This window comes from Diceros bicornis, chromosome 26 (assembly GCF_020826845.1).
Source record: "Diceros bicornis minor isolate mBicDic1 chromosome 26, mDicBic1.mat.cur, whole genome shotgun sequence".
NCBI classification, from domain to species: Eukaryota; Metazoa; Chordata; class Mammalia; order Perissodactyla; family Rhinocerotidae; genus Diceros; species Diceros bicornis.
In genome coordinates, this window is record NC_080765.1 from 46,859,350 (window position 1) to 46,874,295 (window position 14,946).

The window sequence follows — 14,946 nt, forward strand, 5'->3', positions numbered from 1 at the left end:
CCCCATCGTCATCGCCGTGCACCCCAAGGTGTAGGGACGAGCAACCTCATTGACAGGAGAGGAAGTTGAGGCTCAGAGAGGTCACACAGCCTGCCCAAGTCACAGAAATGATGAGATGACCTCATAGTCTGAAGAGCCCTCCGGGAACTGGTCTACTCTCGGCCCTCTCCACATCAATGCCTGGGCGGTGGGGCACCACTCTTATCCAGCTCCTGAAGCTCCAGAGTGTTTCCGGCCTGTGTGGACACCAAGCAGGCAAGCAGGGCCCCGGCCGGCCCTGGGAGCTCCAGCCCCATTGCTATGGATCACCGTCTGCAGGGGTCCTGCACTGCTGCAGCAGGTGAGGCTCCCGCCGCCGGGGTCATGTTCCCCAAAGGCAGGGGGTCGTTGAAGAATCGTGGGTCCCGAGAAACGTCTGTCCGTCAGTTCCCTGGGGATTTTACCTATTTTAGGATTTTTTCCTACCAGAGTTCCTAGCAGACATATCAGCTGAGTTCCTTCCACTTTCCCTTTCCTTGGCTCGTGCCAGAAGAAGAGCTGCTGTCCCACTCTCCTGTCCCTTGCTCTGCCTCCCTGTGGTCACATTCTCCCAACAGGGTTGCATGGGGGGAGGGGCCAGTATCCTGTCTCCCTCCCCGCACCTCACTTGGAAGACCCTGTGGAGCATCCTGTCGTCCCGCACACGCACCTTCTCTGAGGAGGACTAGGGCGAGTGCTTCAAGCACTCAGCGTTCCTAAGCACACCATGCAGTAGATCGCCTCGAAAAGGAAGTTTTCCCAAAAGTTTCCCATAGAAGAGGATCCATTTCCCTCCTTATTTATTTAAATCACTTTCCTTAGGTAGTCTCTAAGTGGCTGATTTCCGATAAGAAGCAAGCACAGGGTTTCAGAAAGTGGATACCTGCTTTACTTGTCAGAGGAGCAGTCCCTGGGCAGCTCCATCCAGCTCTTCCCGGGCTGCGCCGGGAGGGAGCCAGGCCACCCAGAGTCCTCGTCCTTACAGTCTCCTGGGGGCACCAGGAAGTCTTTGGGAGTCCCTGTCACGCCGTCAGGTCCCACACCCCCAGCCATCCCCCTAGATTCCAGCTTGCCGCAGTGGGAAGCTGGGCTGGGGGTGAGGGCGGCAGGCCTGGGAGCAGAATTGAGTTAGGAGTAACCCTGTCCATCCCTGTGACCCTGGGGGTCCACCATGGGAGCTGGGCCACGGGCTCCCTGAACCACCCTGAAGCCCCTCCTGTCCTCCTGCGTTCCGGTCTTTGGGCCCATCTCGGGGTCCAGCTGCACTGCCTGCCTGCAGACAATCAGGAGTGTTTGTCTCAGGGCAGAGAAGCGGGATACTGGGCAACAGCGTGTGTGCCGCCTGGTAGGATGTGCGGCTGTTCACCCTCCAGTCACTGCTCTGACTGGGGGTCTCCATGGAGCAGGCCCAGGAAGAGGGCCTCTGGGGCTGATTCCAGCGGCTTCTCAGAGCACAAGCCTTTCCAGATAGTGGGACCGTTTTCAGCCCGGCCCCTTGGCTGCCTCTTGTGCCTCTCGGAGCTGATGAGGTGCAGCTGTGAGTGCTGTGCACCGACTCCCGGACGACAGGAAACTCTCAAGACGTGGATGGGGGCCAGGCGTGTGTTTGCTTCTTGGAATTTATGTCGGCTGCACAAACCCCAGAACTCTACACTAGAGGTAAAGCTGCCCACGGAGAGCACGTCAGGAGCTGTGCACGGCGCGGAGACCAGCTGAGGACGCGGCTAGCCCTTTGGGTCTAGACTCTTTGGTAGTCCTGTGTTCAGCTGGGTGGGGCGGAGGCGGCCTCAGCCCAGCGGGAATGGGGCCTTCCCAGCTTCCGTCTGTTGGCCTGTTGCTGCACTTGCAGTGCCTGCTTTTCTGAGCCCCCGCTTGGCGGAGACTTAATTCCCGGGCTGGAGGGCCATGTGGAAATAGCCGGGCATTTCAGTGACCTGGTGGACAGAATCCTTCATCGAGTACTCGCACACAGCGTGCCCGACAGTTTTAGCCCAGAGAGAAACAACAAAACCAAGTCAAGGTCCCCCGCCCTCAAGAGCAGCTTGATGCTAGCCAGGCAAGCACAGCCGTTGGCATAGGAGAGATACGCAGCCTGGGAAGGGTTCCAAGATACGGTTCCCAGGTTGTTTTTTTTGTTTGTTTGTTTGTTTGAGGAAGATTGGCCCTGCGCTAACATCTGTTGAAATCTTCCTCTTTTTCTTTTTGTTGTTTCTCTCCCCAGTACATAGCTGTATATCCTAGTTGTAGGTCCTTCTAGTTCTTATGTGGGATGCCACCTGAGCATGGCTTGATGAGCGGTGAGTAGGTCCGCGCCTGGGATCTGAACTGCAAAACTGCAGAGGGGAGCGCATGCAGGAACTTAACCCCTACACCACCGGGCCGGCCCCTCCCAACTTGTTTTACACTTGAATTGGATGCAGGTATCAGCCATCCGTTTTCAAGACAAAGCAGAGGGGAGGGCGAGGAAGAGGAGACAGAAGAGGCCCCCCCAGCCCTCAGCCACACCCTCACACCTGGTCTCTTAGACCCTCAGGCACAGGATATTTTAAAGAAGATTCCAATCACTTGAAATCATTTGGAAAGAGAATGTAAAGCCCTCAGTCTCACTAGCACCTTGCTCTTCACCCACTTGCGCCACTGCCCTGGGAAGGCTGGGGTGGCTCCAAGCCCCAGACCACCACCCTCTGCCCAGGCTGCCTACGCCTGCTCTGGGGCCGCACCTCGAGAGCATGAGGTGTGTTTAAAAGAACATGTGACAGGGCCGGCCCCGTGGGTTAGTGGTTAAGTGCGCGTGCTCCGCTACTGGCGGCCTGCGTTCGGATCCCGGGTGTATACCTATGCACCGCTTGTCAGGCCATGCTGAGGCCACGTCCCGCATACAGCAACTAGAAGGATGTGCAACTATGACATACAACTATCTACTGGGGCTTTGGGGAGAAAAAGGGGGAAAAAAAGGAGGAGGATTGGCAGTAGATGTTAGCTCAGGGCTGGTCTTCCTCAGCAAAAAGAGGAGGATTGGCATGGATGTTAGCTCAGGGCTGATCTTCCTCCCCCCAAAAAATAAAAGAACATGTGACAGTGGAAGGGTCAAGGAAATGGGAACTCTCTGAGGAGCAGTGATGACTTCCCATCAGTTCTGTACGTGGAAGGAGAGAAGTTGTGTAGAATTGACTAGAAGCTGTGGCTTGAGAACAGAGTGTCCTGAGATTCCAGATGTGACTGCTGGACTCTGTGCTGTCACTAGCTGTCGTTTCTAGAACCAGCAGTATCTTGGAGAGCCCTCATTCACCAGGTCTGAGTCTGCCCCTAAGACCCTAGGGGGCCCAGGGAGACCCCACCTCAGCAGAGGGCGGCATCCCAGCTGCTAACAGACACCTGCTTGCAGACAACTGGCTTTACACCCAGGGGTGCTCCAGCACGCATTTCAACCAGCACCTCAGGATAAGGAGAAACACAAGCTCTGGTTTTCTGCTTGTTATGAGGAAGGGAGTTTGAATGCAGAGAATGTGGTTTCTTGCCTGAAGTGCCAGGTGGATGAGGGGCAGAAGGGGCCTGACTCGACTGAGCTGCAGCCTCGCTGAGTGGGGCTTCTAAGGCTTCTGCTCTCTCAGCCAGTTAATGATTTGAACTCGGAAGCCAAAGGTCTCCTTGAGAAAGAAGGGGATGGTCTTGCACAGTGGCCTTGAGGTATCCTGAAGTGCACCAGCAGCTTGTGTCCCAGAAATCACTTACTGGTCTATGCTCCTCCGCCCTATGGGAAGCCCCGGTGTGAGGTCATCAAAGGGGATTGAGCCCGACAGACAAGCACAGTGCCGCGCGGCCCCTCTCCTAGGCCTTACTCCCTTCAGGCCGTGGCCACCTGGGGCCAGTTGTGGCTAAAGTACTCGAGTCACCCCTGCACTTTCATCCCTCCCTCAGTAGCTATATCTAGCAAATTAAAAAAAAGTTCTAGCAGGTCCCAGGTAAAGTCAAAAATACACAGAAGGATATGTTTGCTTGTGGGAAAGGGCACCTGTATGTGCAGCATCCTGACCACAGACGCCCACAGTGAGTCCATCCCGCCGGACCAACGCCCGCCTCAGTCCTGTGCTTCCCCTCTCAGGAGCTGCTTTCACCCCCATTTTCCGTCCATGTCGGGGAACCTGAGGTGAGGGTCGTCTGCCCCCACACTCAGCCGTGGCCCACAGTGGGACGGAGCCCCACCTTCCCCGTCCATCTTTGGGCTCTTCACAGGCAAGGCCGTCAGGAAGGTGCCCCAGCATGGAGTGGACAAGCCTGGCCCTGAGCGCCGGAGCATCCCCTCACTCCCCAGGATAGCAAGCCACGCTCTGGGAGGCAGCTCGTCCTGGGCCCTTGAGCAGAGTCCCCTAAATCCCTCTAGGACTTCTGGGCCAGGTGGGGAGCCGCAGACCCAGCCTTTCTCCCCCAGGGGCTGCCCTGGCTTCATCTGGGGGCCTCAGATGGAGCAGCCATGAAGGTGAGGGGAGGGGCCTGGCCCCCAGACTCACAAGGCCGTTTCCTTGGGGTTTTCTGTGTGTGAGTGTGCCCATGAGCATGTGTACCTGTGCCTGAGTGTCTGGGAGCGGGTACAAGCATGTCTTGATAGGAAGAAGTCTGCGTGGTGGATGACATGGTGCAGAAGCACACTTGTTTCTTTTGCCTTTGCTGCGTGGGCCTCACGCCCAGCTGTTTGATTGGAAAGGGCCTCAGTGTAAGCTCAGGGTGGGCTGTGCCTGGCAGTAGGCCCGCGGACCGCCCCAGGAGGATGGGCCAGAGAGTGTTCCTCCGCCCATCCCCCTGCCAGGATGCTTGAGTTTTGTTGAGCACCGTTTCTGAGGGGTGGCCGTCCCAGGTCCGAGGTCATTTCCAGCTGATCAGCCAAGTGGGGTGGGGCAGGAGCCCAAGGTCAGCGTCAGAGGGAAAGAACATGCTGGAAACCTTACAGCATAGAAAGAAGACCCCGTGCCCGCTGAGCCTTTGCTCTGGCGGGGCTGGCCCACGGGTGCATCCTGATCTGCTCACTGGAGCTGCATGAAACACCATGGGACTCGTGGGGACAAGAGGAGAACAGGAGGCCTGGGGATCTGCAGGACAGCTCGTGGGGCCGGCCCCTCAGCTTGGTCTGCGGGCCCACCGGGACCCTGCACTGGGTGTCATGCTCTCCGCAACCAGGGTTGGCACCCCACGTCCCACTCCCCCAGACTCAGTGCTCCTGAGGGAGATGCTGGGACACTCCAAGACCCCTGCTCCTCCGCTGCTGCTGCCAGTGGAGTGAGAGCTCCCCCACTGGAGGGCAGCCTACTAGGGGCTTAGCTCTGGGGACGGAGGTGCTATCCTTGACCCACCCGTGGGTGTGGCGACAAGAAGCCAGTGTGCCAAGCAGATGGACTGACTAAAGCTGGGGAAAGGGTGAGAGCTGGGCAGCCTGCACGGAAAACCCTTCATCTCCTAACAGGACCCCGTCCCCATCGACGCAGGAAATGTGGGAGGGAACCTGGTGTCGGGAGGGGGGGTCCCCAGGCCCGTTGGGGGCTGGGAGCTGAGGGAAGCAGCGCACCAGCCACAGGACCCAGGGAACACGTATGTCTTGCTTGTTTTCTTCTTGGGGAGGGCATGTGGTCCCTGGTTTGCCGTGTTGCTCTGCAGGTGAAGCCTGTTGGGCTCCCAGACGTCCCCTCTTGGTGGACCATACATGTCCGGCCTGGGTCCCCCTCTGCTGTCTGGCATTCATCTTGGTGGGGCCTGAGGCGCAGGGCTGGAAGCTAACGCAGCCGCTGTGTCCTCTGCTGCAGCGAGGCTGTCTGGGAGAACATGGCGCGCATGTGCGTGAAGACCCAGCGGCTGGACGTCGCCAAGGTGTGCCTGGGGAACATGGGCCATGCACGCGGAGCCCGAGCACTGCGGGAGGCTGAGCAGGAGCCAGAGCTGGAGGCCAGGGTGGCCATGCTGGCCATACAGCTAGGCATGCTGGTGAGTGGAGACTGCCCCGGGACAGGCAGGCGGGCAGACGGGGTGGCAGGGAAGGGCCCTGGACTTGCAGCCGAGACGGTGCTCCTGGGCTAGGGGCTGGTGCGGAACCCTGAGAGGATGGGCAGGGCCACTGCTGGCTTTCTGGGGTCCTGCTCAGGGCGGGAGGCCAAGGCATGTGCTTGTCCGGGCCATTTGGTTGCAGGGAACAGAAATCCCCTCAAAGTAGCTTAAGCCAAAAAGAGGGGCCTCTCTCTGCAGGGTTTTCTCCCTGTCTCCTGCCCATCCTATCCTTGACAGGACCCAGAGCCCAGAGAGATTGATGGAACTCTCAGGAGGCAGAGGCTGAGGGGCTGGGCACAGCTCAGATGGCTGCTGCCATGTGGGGGCGGTCGGGGGCAGACCCTCTGAGAGGAGGGCTGGGGGGCAGGTGGACACCCACGCGCCTGCCTCGTGGCGGGATTGAACACACCTGCGTGGTCCTTGGCCCCGTCTACAGGATGAGCGCGGGCCGCTCTGAGGGCCTTGCGGCAGGGGCGGATCTCCTCCCTCGTGGCACACAGGGACGGCCCCACGAGAGACAGGTCTGGGTCGGGGTCAGACCTTCCTGGCTGATGTATAAGTCTCACTTTCTCTAGCGTGGGACGGGAATGCCATATTGGCGTGTGGCGTTTGTCTTGAACATGTCCACATGTTCTAAAGCGTCCATCTGTTCTAGTGTGTGCTGTGCGTCTTTGTCACGGGCTGGTTGATGGCAAGGCCACTCTGCCCCCCCCCCCCGCCACAAGCTTCTCAGCACAGGTGGTGCCCACGGTGGGTCTTCTGGTGACTGTCAGCTCCTTTCCCAGAGCAGTGACTGTGCTAATGTGCTCTCTTTTTCTCTTCAGGAGGACGCAGAGCAGCTGTACAAGAAATGTAAGCGCTATGACCTCCTGAACAAGCTCTACCAGGCCTCTGACCAGTGGCAGAAAGCCATGGAAGTCGCCGAGCTCCACGACCGCATCCACCTGCGCACCACCTACTACAATTACGCCAAGCACCTGGAGGCCAGCGCCGACTGCAGCCTGGCTCTCAATTAGTGAGCGAGGGGCTGGGCAAGGGGTGCATGGGGCCATAGAGGATGGTGGGCTGGGAAGGACACGTGGAGGGCATGTGGGGCTGTGGAGGATGTGTGGGACCCATGGAGCACGTGGGCTGTGGAGGACACATGGGGCATGTGGGCCATGGAAGGTGCATGGGTATGTGGGGTATGTGGTGTGTGGGGGGCGCGTAGGGCACGTGGAGAGTGTGTGGGGCCTGTGTGGCCTGTAGAGGGTGCATGAGGATGCGTGAGAAGGATGCACGTGGTGCGTGGAGCCTCTTCTGGACTCACTCTTGGATGGGCTTATGTTGCCTCTCGCTTTTTGCTCTGCCCCAGTGAGGTGGCCATAGAGGTTCTCAAAGGAAGATTCTAGACTGAGGCACCGTCTCATCTCAGCACAGGCTGTGCGTGACCTTCTCGGTGGGAGGCTTTCACGGGGAGTTTGAGTTCTGTAGTTTTAGGAGAACCTTGGAGACAGGGCTACCCCTCCAGCCCAGCCCGGCTCCAGGTCTCCAGGCACGTTAAGGAACGCCCCCTCAGCGGCCTAGAGCTGGCTGGTTGCATGCTGCCACAGCACTGACAGGCTGGGTGCCACCTGTGGCAGTGCTAGTGGTGGTGCCTGGGGGCCTGACCACAGCTGAGCCCTCCCCAGGGCAGGAGCCCTTCTTACTCGGGTCCATGCAGGCCCATGAGCTGTGAGGAAGCCCCACTGCCTCCTGACAGCTGGTCCGTAGGCCGCAGAGCTGCAAGCGGGGGAGCCACAGCTCCAGCCTGTTTCCACTTGGTCGTCATCCGGGGCTGGGACCGTGGGAACAAGGGGCTCCTCCTCTTTTCTCACAGCTACGAGAAGTCAGACACTCACTGCTTCGAGGTGCCCAGGATGCTCTCAGAGGACCTGCACTCTCTGGAGCTCTACATCAATAAGATGAAGGACGAGTGAGTGGCCTCCACTGGACGTGGGGGTGCTGGCAGGTGGAGGCTGGGTTTGCCTGTGGTGCCCAGGGACCTGCTCGGGGGACCTCCTTCCTGAGGTTCATATGTGAGAGGGTGAAGCATCCTCTTGGTTTCTAAGAGCTGGTCCCCAGGACTTGAGGCAGGGGGCTTTCCCTCTGGATGAGATTCCTTCAGACCCTGGGGACCTCACTCTTGGCCTTGTCCACACAGCTTCCACATCCCCTGGCTGCTGGGCACGTGAAGTGCACTCTGAGGGGGGCGTTTGGGACCCAGGGGCTCACTTCCAGCAGGAGTGGAGACCTGAGGGAGAGCTCAGGGTTCCTTGCAGGACTCTGTGGAGGTGGTGGGCCCAGTACCTGGAGAGCCAAGCAGAGATGGAGGCTGCACTGCACTACTACGAGCTGGCACGGGACCACTTCTCCCTGGTCCGCATTTACTGCTTCCAGGGCAACATTCAGAAGGTAGGAGCAGTCTCGTGGGAGTCAGGCCTGCTCGGCGGAGTGTGGGGCAGACAAGAGTCCCGGGGGTTTCTCTGGTGTCTTTCTAGGCCGCTGAAGTAGCCAACGAGACGGGAAACTGGGCTGCGTCGTACCATCTGGCCCGCCACTACGAGAGCCAGGAGGAGGTGAGGCAGGCGGTGCACTTCTACACGCGGGCGCAGGCCTTCAACAACGCCATCCGCCTGTGCAAGGTAGGCAGGGCTGCTGCGGACCAGCTGCAGGGGCAGCAGAAGGGAGGCATGCAGCCTCTGACAGTTCAACCCGGGCAGGTGGAACGTGGTGCTTTGTCGCTGTTTCCCACATTCTGTTAAGAGAGCTTCAAACAGGGGCCGGCCCCGTGGCGTAGCGGTTAAGTTCGCACGCTCCACTTCGGCAGCCAGGGGTTCGCAGGTTCGGATCCTCGGCGCACACCGATGCACTGCTTGTCAGGCCATGCTGTGGCGGCGTCCCATATAAAGTGGAGGAAGATGGGCACGGATGTTAGCCCAGAGCCACTCTTCCTCAGCAAAAAGAGGAGGATTGGCATGGATGTTAGCTCAGGGCTGATCTTCCTCATGCACACACACACAAAAAAGACAGCTTCGAACAGCAAAGTGAGAGAATTGTATCGTGGGCATCATATCCTTGACCTGGGCTGGTTTCTACCACTTGTGCCTCACTCTGTGTGCATCTGTGCCCCTCCTTCCACCCATTTCATCCTCCCTGACGGGCTTTTTGAAGCGCTGAGTCGTCACTGTGATGTCTCCTAGTATCTAGGGCTCCTGAGTGAGCAGCGACACTGGCTTATTGCTTATGGCCGTGTAAATAGCAGACCTTTCATAGAAGTTGTTTGATGTTCTATATCCATAAAAATGTTCCAACCCAGGGTGTCACTTCTGGAAAAATCCAAAATGTGGAGAGCCCTCACGTCAGATAGTTTTCCATGATGTTCTGTATAATAGAAAAAAAAGAAGCCTCTGAAAATTCTGGTACACAAACCTGGTAAGACATGAGGGCAGTCATTAGAAACCAGGATCATGTCCACCAGCAGCATGTCAAAACAAGGGAGGTGGGCCCCACGGCACCATTCACAGACCTGAGCCGGAACCCCTGAGCGCAGCCTCCCTCCCTGCAGGAGAACGGCCTGGACGACCAGCTCATGAACTTGGCCCTGCTGAGCTCTCCCGAGGACATGATTGAGGCAGCACGCTACTACGAGGAGAAGGGCGAGCAGATGGACAGGGCGGTCATGCTGTACCACAAGGTGAGGGGCTGGCCCTGCCTGGATCTGAGGGGACTTGCCTGTGCTCAAGGGAACCACTGGGGCGTTCTTGGGCCCTGGGGCTGGGGTGGCTGCTCAGAGTTCCCTGCTGCCCACAGGCCGGCCACTTCTCCAAGGCCCTGGAGCTGGCCTTCACCACCCAGCAGTTTGTGGCCCTGCAGCTCATAGCGGAGGACCTAGACGAGAAGTCGGACCCTGCCTTGCTGGCCCGCTGCTCTGACTTCTTCCTTGAGCACAGTCAGTACGAGAAGGCGGTGGAGCTGCTGTTGGCCGCCAAGAAGGTAAGGGGTCTGTGGAGTCCCCACTTGGAACACACTCGGGCACCAAAGCCCCAGGGTCGCCTTTTCTACAGACACGGTGGATGTGGCTTTTCTGTCTCTCGTGGGACGATCTCACAAGGAAAGCTGCAGCCCTGGCCTGCCCTGGGGGTGAAGGGTGCTGAGAACAAGCTCACCTTTACAGCCCACCCTGGTAGACTGGCTGCCCATTTCACCGATGTCTTCAACTTACAACCAGGGAGCTGCACTCATCGTTTGTGTGTGTGGTAAAGTACACGTAACATAAAATTTACCATCTTAGCTGTTTTTTAAGTGTACAGCTCAGTAGTGTTAAGTACATTCACATTTTCGTGCAACCAACCTCCAGAACTCTTTTCGTCTTGCAAAACTAAAACTCTGTCCCCACTAAACAACAACTCCCCATCCCCCTCTCCCAGCCCCTGGCACCCACCCTTCTACTTTCTGTCTCTATGAGTTTGATGACTCTGGGGACCTGACTGCCTTATTTCACTCAGCTTATTGAGGACTCAGCGTGATGTCCTTAAGGTCGGTCCATGTTGTAGCAGGTGTCAGAATTTCCTGCCTATTTAAGACTGAATAATAGTCCATTGTACATACAGATCACATTTTGCTTACCATTCATCCATAGATGGACACTTGGGTTGCTTCTGCCTTTTGACTATTGTGAATAATGCTATTATGATCATGAGTGTACAGCTCTGTTTGAGACTCTGCTTTCAATTCTTTTGGGTATCTACCCAGAAATGGAATTGCTGGATCATATGGTAACCCTGTTTAATCTTTTGATGAACCTCCACACTGTTTCCACAGCAGCTGAACCATTTTACATTCCCACCAACAGTGCACAAGGGTCCCAATTTCTCCACATCCTTGCTAACACTTGCTATTTTCTAGTTTTTGATGGTAGCCATCCTAATGGGTATGTGCACTAATCTTTTTTAAGTAGAAAAATTACTCTTGATAGAAACTGAATGGAGATATAGAAAATTGTTAATCACACAAAATCAGCTGTCCACATTGAAAGATCTTTCCTCTTGCAGCCAGAATTGTGCTTGCAGCTTAGTCGCTCCCTCCTGAGTGATATCAGAATTCTTGCACAAATGAAGAGGCACACACCATGTTTTTGGTTAGAGGACCCAGCACACACACATGTGGATCCTCCATAAGGCAGTCTCAGACTTAATCTGACCCCAGTAAAAATGCCACAGGGCTTTCTTTGACTAGATAAATGGATTCTCTGCTTTCACGGTGAAAACCAGATAAGTCAGAATAGCCAGGAAAAATCTGGAAAGAAGACTGGTAAGAGGTAATTAAATCTTCCATATCATAAAATATATCCTACCTAGAATGATTGGGGTCCAGTACATGATCAAGCTTACAGATCAGTGGAAAATATTAGAAAATCCAGAAGTAGAGCCATCCACCTAAGTACATTTAGTCTGTGGCGTAGGAGCGCTTCACAGCAGTGGGCAGAAGATGAACCCTTCAGTACATGGGGACAAGACAACCAGGTGGTAGCCACTTGGGAAAGAAAAAGTTAAATCCTACTCACCTCCTCCGTCCCAGTAAATGCCAGATAGGTCAAAACTTTCGGCATAACAGTGAAAGAGCAGCAGTTCCATCAGAACCTGTGGCATGTCTTCTTGTACGGTCTTAAAAGGAGGAAGATGTTTTCTAAGTCTGATTCAAAACCCAAAAGCCATAGTGGGAAAGACTTGATCAATTCGACCAAATACAAATTTGAAAATAGTGCATGGAGAAAACACCATAAACAAAGCAAAGATAAATAATGAAATAGGAAAAAATGTATTCTACCTATATCCCAAAAGGCTAATTTTCTTAATCTGTATAGAGTTCCTATAAACTAATAAGAAATTTACCAACAACTCAAAAGGAAAAGACAAAGAATATGGACAGTTTATTTAAAAAAGAAATATGGTGGTTCCTGAAGGTCAGATACTTAGCCTCCTTCATAACAAGAGAAGTACGGATCCAAACTCTAGGAGATTCCAGTTTTCATGAAGTAGGCTAGTAAAAGTGCAAAGGTTAGAAAACCCAGTAGACTGTCATGGAAACAGATGTCCTCAGGCTGTGGGTGGGGACACAGCAGTCACCAGTCACAAGTCTTCCTCGACCCAGCGCTTTCTGTCCTTGGAATTCATCCTAACCACACGTTTATACACATGTGAGTGGCAGATGCACAAGCGCTGGACCAGCGAAAGATTGTTGGCAGGGCAAGTTAAATAATCGGTGGTTCTGTCAAAAAGAACGTGCAGCTCCTTGTATACTGAGACAGTATACATCTCCAAGACATCATTCTTTTTTTCCCCAAGACATATTTTTATTCTTTTTTTTTTTGTGAGGAAGATCAGCCCTGACCTAACATCCATGCCAATCCTCCTCTTTTTGCTGAGGAAGACTGGCCCTGGGCTAACATCCATGCCTATCTTCCTCCACTTTTTGTAGGACGACGCCACAGCATGGCTTGACAAGCGTTGGTGCGTGCCCAGGATCGGAACCCTGGGCCGCTGCAGGAGAGCGCGTGCACTTAACCATTACGCCATGGGGCTGGCCCCCAAGACATATTTTTAAGTGAAGAGTATAAAATTTTTTTTAGATTTTTAAGAAATTAATTAAATTAATTAAACCCCTTAATTTAAAAATTTGAAAATTATACAATAAAATTAATTTCTGGTTACCTTTTCCTCTCACCACAAATATAATATTCTTTTAAAAGCTCCACATTTCCGTCACTGCATTCTAGAGTGTTCGTAACATGAGAGAAAGTAACATGCCACCAGTGAGCTGTGAGTCTGGCCTCCTTCAAAGGAGGTGGTGGGTGGAAGGGGGCATTTCGGCCCTTGGCGCCCCCTAGCAGCCCACCATAACTGCCCCGTCTCTGTTTCTGGGGCTCCCACCCAGTATCACGAAGCCCTACAGCTCTGCCTGGAGCAGAATATGACCATCACCGAGGAGATGGCTGAAAAGATGACCGTGTCCAAGGACTCCAAGGACCTGTCTGAAGAGTCGCGGCGGGAGCTGCTGGAGCAGATAGCAAACTGCTGCATGCGCCAGGGCAACTACCACCTGGCGACAAAGAAGTACACGCAGGCTGGGAACAAGCTGAAGGTGAGTGGCTGGGCCCCTTTCACTGTCGGTTAATGGCATGCCCACTGCACGGTTTCCATTTGCCCCGAAGTTACCCCAGCCGGTGAGCTTTCCCCGCCAGGGCTCTGAAGGGTGCCTGCGAGGACCGCGAAGCGAAGCCCCGAGCTCATGCTTGTCGTGAATCCCAGCCTGCGGCGTTGGGTGGGAGAGCTCACGCTGCTTTCTCGGGAGGGTGACACGACGTTCACCTCGAGCTCCTAGCCCAGCCCAGGCTCTCTCCCTGTCTAGGCCATGAGAGCGCTGCTGAAGTCTGGGGACACGGAGAAAATCGTGTTCTTCGCGGGCGTCTCGAGGCAAAAGGAAATCTACATCATGGCTGCCAACTACCTGCAGTCCCTGGACTGGCGGAGGGAGCCGGAGGTCATGAAGAACATCATCGGCTTCTACACCAAGGGGCGGGCCCTGGACCTGCTGGCCGGCTTCTACGATGCCTGTGCCCAGGTACAGACTCTCCTCTTGTTCCAGGGGCCCCTGGGGAGGGCCATGCGGCCCCGAGGGTCCTGACGGGTCTCATCTACACAGGTGGAGATCGATGAATACCAGAACTACGACAAAGCCCATGGGGCACTGACGGAAGCCTACAAGTGCCTGTCCAAGGCCAAGGCCAAGAGCCCCCTGGACCAGGAGACCAAGCTGGCCCAGCTGCAGAGCAAGATGACGCTGGTGAAGCGGTTCATCCAGGCCCGCAGGTGCGTTGGCCACCAGGGTGCGGGGATGCAGCTGGCAGTGCGCTGCGCCTCAGGTCCCGTGGAGCCCCCCAGGGAGCCCCTCATGCTCCCACTTCTGCCTCATGACTCCAGCTCCCCTGAATGCCAGGGATTAGACCCAGGTTTCATTTCCAAAGAACACTCTTCAAAGGAACTCCTTGGACGACTGGATAGGCACGCGAGGGGCATTACTGTCGCTTCTCTCATGTCTGAGCTCCTCTTGGGGAATTCCCGCAGAGCCTGAGGCACACTCTTGGGAAGATTATTCCAGAAACAACCAACAACCACTGAGAGAGAAATCTGGTGGCGTGGGGGACTGGGGCAGATTTCGGATGGGAGAGGCTGTGTCAGAGGGGAGCCTGGGACCTGTTGAGGTGTGTGCAGGGGTCAAGCAGGGTGGTTCCGAGCAAGGGGGCCATTGTACCCCTGGCGGTGGCAGGGACCGTGGTGACTGAGCGCATGCTCCTCTCGACGGGTGGCTCCGAGGAGGCTCGGGGCAGCACGTCGGCTCTGTGTTTAGGAGAGGCCACACATCTAAGTTGATACATGCCAGCAGTTTATTTATTGGCAACTCATCCAGCTTTTCCCTGAGCCCGCTATGTGGGCAGCAGAGCTCAACTTCTGCCTAAACCAGTAAAAGCAGCTTCCTTATCTGAGACCATGCTTTAGAAAGACGAGTTCCAATAATATTTTGACTCTGTTGTACAAAGTGGGGCTCTTGGAAGGGCACGCCCACTCAGATGTGTAAGTTCTGGAGCATCTGCTGCGCCTGGGCCACAGGCGGGAGGACGAGGAGAATGGGCAGCAAGGACCGTGCAGCCACAGGCCAGGGCGCTGTGGACGGAGCGGAGGGGACTCGTGAGGGCCAGCGGGTGGGCCTGCCTGGAGTGGGAGCCTGGGCCCCTCGCGGCTCCAGCCACCACCCCTGGACCGAGTCCCACTCCGGGCAGGCTCACGAGGCCCTTCTGGTCCTGCCCCTGCTCACACAGGA

The 14,946-nt window shown here is 55.8% G+C and overlaps 1 protein-coding gene across 10 annotated transcripts in view; it reads left to right on the top strand.

The window, feature by feature from the left end:
* IFT140 (intraflagellar transport 140) overlaps nt 1-14,946 on the top strand; it is an 89,057-nt gene that overhangs the window by 68,286 nt on the left and 5,825 nt on the right. For 9 of the 10 annotated variants that reach the window (XM_058570385.1, XM_058570382.1, XM_058570383.1 and 6 more), the window contains 10 exons: nt 5,811-5,988; nt 6,873-7,063; nt 7,907-8,002; nt 8,349-8,481; nt 8,568-8,711; nt 9,635-9,763; nt 9,880-10,062; nt 13,003-13,209; nt 13,477-13,689; nt 13,771-13,937. In XM_058570385.1, coding sequence (XP_058426368.1) covers nt 5,811-5,988; nt 6,873-7,063; nt 7,907-8,002; nt 8,349-8,481; nt 8,568-8,711; nt 9,635-9,763; nt 9,880-10,062; nt 13,003-13,209; nt 13,477-13,689; nt 13,771-13,937 — 1,641 coding nt within the window. Of the gene's footprint in view, nt 1-5,810; nt 5,989-6,872; nt 7,064-7,906; nt 8,003-8,348; nt 8,482-8,567; nt 8,712-9,634; nt 9,764-9,879; nt 10,063-10,243; nt 11,564-13,002; nt 13,210-13,476; nt 13,690-13,770; nt 13,938-14,946 lie in introns of those variants that run through there. The other variant, XM_058570390.1, reaches the window with a different exon arrangement.